This window comes from Camellia sinensis, chromosome 4 (genome assembly GCF_055761805.1).
Source record: "Camellia sinensis isolate YWXY chromosome 4, ASM5576180v1, whole genome shotgun sequence".
Classification (NCBI taxonomy): Eukaryota; Viridiplantae; Streptophyta; class Magnoliopsida; order Ericales; family Theaceae; genus Camellia; species Camellia sinensis.
In genome coordinates this window covers 33,528,625-33,535,647 of record NC_138964.1, presented here as the reverse complement: position 1 = coordinate 33,535,647, position 7,023 = coordinate 33,528,625, and the positions used below count along the sequence as shown (strand labels likewise).

Genomic DNA, 7,023 nt, shown 5'->3' with positions numbered 1-7,023 from the left:
GCTCGAGCGAAGCCTTTGATTTTGGACTTACGCTCGAGCGTAGAAAGTCTCGCTCGAGCGAGGCTCCTATTTTCAGCAAACTTTGCGAAATATTTTCTAAGTGTATTTTTGCATCCTCATCCCATCCTAGGCATTCTTAGGCCTAGTTTAAGGCATCTTGATGAGGATATCATTGTAGAACACACCAAGGCAAATTAGGGATTAAGTTATGAGATTTCCCAACTGTGTAGCTTAGTGTGTTCAACCTGTGAACTGTGTAGGGTTGGCAACTGGGGAGACACGCTCTAGCATACTGTAGCCCAGAACTCTGTGAGTAACAATTGTGTAAAGATATGTTCAACTGATTATCTTTTGAATACTGAACTGAACTGTTTACTGAACTGGTATTACTGAATGAATGTATGTCCTTTATTTTTGAACTGTACTGTGGCATCCTTAGTACCCACTGTTTACTGTTACTGATACTGTTACAGAGATCTCTGTCGGTTCCCTCGTGGAGCCACTACTGTTTACTGACTGATGGCCATCATTACTGTTCGGTCTTTTAAGACCTACTGTTACTGTTATGCTAATGGATGTACCACATATGACTGTTTACTGTACTGAACGACCGAAATACTGATTGAATTGAACTGTTTTCATTACTGTAAGGACATTCATTCTAAACCCCTTTACGCTTTATGTTATTCACTGGGCTTTAGCTCACTGCTCATATATATATGTAGGTGTACAGGCACCAGATCGGAGCTAGGAGCGTCAGGGTTACTCCAGTTTTTTCAAGCCAGCCTTTGCGCCTCACTGCGAGGTTCCGAGTTGCCATGCTATGGCTTGGGGGTGTTTTGGTTGTTTCCCCCGCCTGTCTCCTGTACCGTCTAACTGTTCTGTATAGACTGATTGTTTACTGTACTGTTATACAAGGATTAGGTCCCTGTACTGTGTGACTGTAAATTTTGTATAGACCGTACTGTTTTGTACAGACGGAATGTTTTCTGCACTGTTATGTAGGGTTGAGTCCCTAATTTGAATGGATGTGAATATTGTTCATACTGTTCTGTACCGTTTATGTATGAATGCATGGAAAGCCTTTTTGCATACAGACTGTCACAGCTCAATGGACACTATTTATTTACTGTATTGGCTTCCGCCAGGCCTTGTACTCTGTTTTACTGTATTTCTGTTAAGCAGGCCTTCGGTAATCTCGGATTGCTGGCCGGTTACGGTGCTAAACCCATAGGGCCGGGTTTGGGTCGTGACACCGATAAGCACCACTAGTATGTGCATAAGCAATGAAATATTCAATCCACGGATTTTGGGCCCATCCTAACCCGTTAGGGTGTAGGAATTGCCACAATTGCAAGACACCCCCACATTCGTAAGAATTTATAAGAAGGCTTAACGCCTTTTTCATAACTCATACGGGGTCTTGTCCATTTCGCTTCAACACAAGTTTCACACTTGTGTTTCGTCAGAACGACCTTGTCAGACTCAAAAACCATGCAAAAACATGTTTACTAAGAAGAGACCTAGAGACAAGATTCTTACCAAAGTCCAAAACATACAAGACTTCGTTCAAGGTTAGCTCTTTTCCTGAGGTTAACTTCAGGACCACCTTTCCCTCAACAAATAAGGTAGTAAATTTTCCCCAAAACAACTTCTTACCATTTGTAACCGGTTCGAAAGTTGTCTTTCTCGGAGCAGATGTGGCGTGTATCCCTAGTAAAGCTAAAACCCCTTGCTACCACAGTTGTAGCACTTCCCAAAGAACCGATAACCAGGTTCCCGCGGCTTGTATGCCAGCTTCTTTGCAGCACCACCCCTTAGCCCCAACTAAGAGCCCTTGTTCACGGGGGGGCTTTTTCCTTATCTCAGAAGATTTGCCATGCTCAATGACATTGGCTTTTACTGAGGAGGTACTCCTCCTTTCTTTCTGTTATCCTCCTCAATTCGGAGTCGGATAATCAGGTCTTCTTTGTAGAATTTATACAAAGTTTTAAACAAATCCTTGTGTCATAATGATTATGAAACTCTCAAAATCATATCACAGTAAATACATTTCCAGAATGTTATCAACCGAATTGGGCACCCAAATATATTTGGTCCAACCTATCACTCTGAAGCCAATAGTCTTACTATTAGGAAACACAAATCCAGTGTTCAATAGTCTACTATTCAGAACTTCATAACATGGTCAGTAGTCTTATCACTAGGAATCACTAATTTCTCAGCATGTGGTCAGTAGACTTTCTACTACTAGGAATCACAATGTCTTAACCTGTGATCAGTAGTCACTTTACTACTAGGAATCACAACGTCTTAACATAGGATCAATAGACCCTTTCATTACTCAGAATCAGCATGTCTTGACTTATGATCAGTAACCTCTCTACTACTAGGAACCATCATGTCTTGACATGTGATCAGTAATCTGTTCACTGCTAGGAACCACAATCTCATAACTGTGTAGCTAGTGGTCTAACACCTCCTAGGAACCACTAGTTTTCTATCTCTGTGATCAGTGATCTTATACTCACTAGGAGCCACCAATTTAAGAATATATTTGGAATTTAAAAATCCAAAAATATATTCATCCACTATAACAGGTTCTCTCATCTTTATTTTCAAGCAAAGTCACATAACAATCATAAATGCTATAAATAACACAAGGATACCATACAATTGCCTCTGATCAAATCAGAGAAATTTTTCATGCAATCTTATGATTTCTTTTTAATCATACTTGATATCTCAAGATCTTCCTTTAAGAATCTCGTGAGGCAAAGGTTGTCAGGTGGAACAACATTTCTGTTTGTCATATTTTGAAGCCATTTCTGAAACATCACAACAGAATTTCACTTCTGTGATTCCAGAAATTAAACTTAACCCTTAGAAAATCCCTCAGATGGAAATTTAATTCAAAACTAGTCTCACCATTTAACCTAAAATCGAACATGGTCAGAAATGTTCCCAGGAAGACTGGAGGGGTCACATCGGTCCCACTTAAAACCCAGTTAACCTTTTAACAAAACATCCAAGAGCATGTTGACTCTTAGTCCATGGGAAACAATTTTAAAATTAAGATTTCCAGAGGATAAACAAGGTTATAACAAACCAATTTCCAAGCAAATAAAATTTGCTACCAGAATTACACCACTCATAAACGTTAACCGGTACTCCCGGAACTGAGCCCATGATTTTTGAATAAAAATCAGAGATATTTTTGCTAATGCTAAAATTGGATTTGTTTTCTCAAAACCACAACACTTTGAAAATAATCAGATTATAAATCAAAACACTTTGGAAATAATCAGATTATAATCAAATATTTTCTTCAAACTTGGTTTTCCAACACTTTGGGAATAATATGATTAAACCCAGATACTTCCTCAAACCCGAAAGGTTTGAAACCAAATCCGTCTTAGTTGTCATTTCTGAACAAATAAGAACTACTCTTTAGCCAAGGCTATACACTTTGGTTTCTATTACAGAAAACTAAACCAAATTCCAAACTTACAAGCAATTTAAAAATTGCTACAACCAAATACATGCATATAAAATGCTTCTAATAATACAAGCAAATAAAACTTGCTACTACAAATTGGTAAACAAACCAACTAAGTCTCAAGCAAAAAATGCTTCAACCATTTAAATAAAATAGTCAATCCATCAGGATTCTATTTAGTCCAAAAGCCTTTCCACGCTTAGGTATTCCTATTCAACACAAAAGTTAGTAGTCCAAACATTTTGTTTTTACATCCCAAATACTATTTATTTGGTTTTGTATTTGTTTTTCCATTCCTTTTCGCATAAGTATTCCTACAAAGAAAGTTAGTAGCAAACCACAACAAAATACAAACAAATAATCTAGGCAAAAAATAAATATAATAAATAATTGAAACCATTTTAAACTAATAACTCCAAATAAATAAATTAAATTCAAAGTTAATGCACCCAATTAAATAATTTAGATTAATGCACCCAATTAAATAATTCAAATTAATTATGTACACAATTCATAAAAACTCTATAACTTCAAACACATTAAACTAAAATTAATAAGCAAGAGTTACAAATAATTGTTAGAAACCAATAACCATTTAGCAATTAACATGCAAAAAATTCTAAAGATTAAATCATGTAAAAAAACTAAAAGTTAGAAACTAAATAACATGTCAAAACTTGCAACATTCATAAATTATATTTTATAACCTTAAAATTCATGCGAAACATGGTAGGGGAATGATGAACCATACGTATAAAATAAAATCGTACTAATACAATTAAGTATGCAAATTATGATAGAGCATTCTAATTAAACTAAGCAATTAGACAATAACATTGCATAATTTACAATCATTGAAATAGTGAGCAATTCTGCAACAGTTCCTAGTAGCATTATACAAAACTAACCTAATTGTCTATATAAATCTATTCGACCAATTTCATAGAAAATACATAAATAAATCTGTTTTAAGCTTGTTGTTCAAATTGTGAAATTAATTAAATAGATTTATGAAGAAATCAAAATTATATACCAAGAACATATGCTGATAATTACAACTAAATTTCAACATAAATACACAAAATAATAAAATGATAAAGAAACCAAACCGAAGCCTGCACGGTTGCAGTTTCCTTAAAATAGATTTCGCCGCCTCACGGGTCAAGTGCTTGAGGAATCCCGGCGTCTGTCTTCCAGGATACGACGGTCAAAAACCAGCTACGGCAGAAGCACTCTCTGTCTAGCTTAACAAACAAAAACAGTGGCAGCACTCTCTTATAGTAGGAACTTTTTGACAAACTGACTAAAGAATGGAAGAAACAATTTCTGTGTTTGAGACTTGATAGGAGGGTCTCAATTTATACATGTATAGGGGCGAGTGGAGAAGCCTCCAGCTTTCATGGCTGGTCACTAATGTACTATTAACCTCTGCAATAAAAGCAGGAGTTACAAACCCCATTAATGCACTATTAAACTCTGCAACAAAGGCAGAAGTTACAAACCCCATTAACTCTTTCATGAAGCTAACTTCATGGGGCAATTTTTCATTCAATTCTCAATGGTTTTTGGCCATTCTATTTGTGGTGTAAAGATCTCATTGCAAAGTATCTAAACCCACTTGGACCCAACAAAATAGACGGTTGGGACCCACTTTAATATTTTATTAAAGTCACCAAAAATCCATTTTTTTCCAACACATAGTACTAGTTATCGGTGTTCATATATAAATTGGTAGCTAGGGATCTAAAGTTTGAAGATCAAAGTATTAGAGGGATGGCCATGAAGATTTATGTTTTCTTTGCCATTGGCATTGTCTTGAGCTTTTTTTATGCAGCTTATGCTATTTCGGGAACGGCCACTTTCTACACAAATTATGTCCGTTAGTATTTTTATTCTTATCTTCTCTCTCTTATCGTGTCTATTTTGTTGTTGGACAATTTGGGCAATTACAAGGCCTAGTGGCTCTATTTAACTAGGATTTGGCAAATTTTTTTTTTTAATGACTTTTTTAGGAAAAAATAGCTGTTAAGATAGTTGATTGGTTTCACAAATGATAAAAAAAATGTTACTTTTTGTTATTGCAAAAACTTCCTCCAAATGCTCAAATGATTTTTTTTTTTCATTATATCACCTAAATCGTCCAATGCCAAAGGGAGAATTTTCTTTTTTGGCTTTTCGGCTTAAGACATTGCCAAACTTTTAACAGATGGTTATTTAAAATTCAACAGATAGGGAAAGGGTTTAGAGATTGGCATCGAGGTTTAGGGTTTCTCTGCAGAAGGAAAAAAGAAAAAAAAAAAAAAGAATGTGCAGAACTTACTACCCAAGAAATAAATAAATAAATAAAACGACAAAATGAGAAAATTGAAAGATAGTACTGGTATTGAATTAAAACTTATTATAAATGGATTAATTAAAGGAGCAACATATTGTTTGCTTTATAGTTTGTTTAACCTCTAAAGGTTGTACTTGTATGTAATTGGCCATCACTAGTGATATTTATTACCTAATAATTCCATAAAATTGAAAGAAAAAAAAATTGCAAACTAATTTCTAAATCATGTAATAAATCAAAATTATATATGCCAATCTATGATAAAATTTTTGGTTGGACAGCATCGGCGTGCTATGGGAACCAGAACAATGGTGTCATGATAGCTGCCGCTAGCGACCCCCTCTGGAATAATGGTGCAATATGTGGGAAAATATTTGTTGTTGCATGCACAGGAGCTACAAATCCAGTACCACACCCGTGCACTAGAAACAACGTGACGGTGAAGATTGTGGATCATTGTCCTGGCTGTGGAGGAACCCTAGATCTCTCCAAGGAAGCCTTTGCCACCATTGCCAACACTGTGGCTGGGGTAATCAAAATTGATTACCAACAGTAAGTCAATCAAGTTCGTTGGCTTTATCAACTTGAACAGTAATTACTAATTCTTAACAATTACATGATTGTTTTCACTTCTATTTTTCAGGCTTTAAATCTATTTGGAGTGGCAATATCATGGAATTTGTAGAAGAGTCGTGTGAATAATCAAGAATCAGGCATGCCATGGAAAATTATCTCCTTTAGCATAATCAATTAGCCTAGACTTGTGCTTAATTATTATTTTTATTTTTTTTTTGCTGAATAAATAATAAAATCTCAAGTTCCAATTTTGTTCGCGTGCGTTTAAGATATGATTATTTAACAGTTTCGAATTATCATGAAGTGCATCAATTGTCTGTATTTGGTGATCACCTTTCCATTACTCTTGTGCACTATCAAGAAACCCAGGCTATGCGATGCGATGATAGAAAGGTTCATGAACATTCAAACGAGTTATATATTTATTTAAATACTAAACAAATTTATTGTTTAATAATTTGATTTAGTACTTAAAACTGAATATATTAAGTGATAATCAATCAAGTCCGTTTGATAAACACAATTAATATCACTTACAAATTTAAGTGCTTCTTAAAATATAAGTTAAAATAAATAAATAAACAAATAAGTCATGAAATTTACTTAATTTTGA

The 7,023-nt window shown here is 35.0% G+C and overlaps 1 protein-coding gene across 1 annotated transcript; it reads left to right on the top strand.

The window, feature by feature from the left end:
- The first annotated feature begins 6,081 nt into the window (after window positions 1-6,081).
- LOC114266694 (putative EG45-like domain containing protein 1) lies at window positions 6,082-6,519 on the top strand. Its single transcript, XM_082923174.1, has 2 exons — window positions 6,082-6,363; window positions 6,478-6,519. The coding sequence occupies exons 1-2, from the start codon at window positions 6,082-6,084 to the stop codon at window positions 6,517-6,519; spliced, it is 324 nt and encodes a 107-aa protein (XP_082779300.1).
- Window positions 6,520-7,023: the final 504 nt, after the last annotated feature.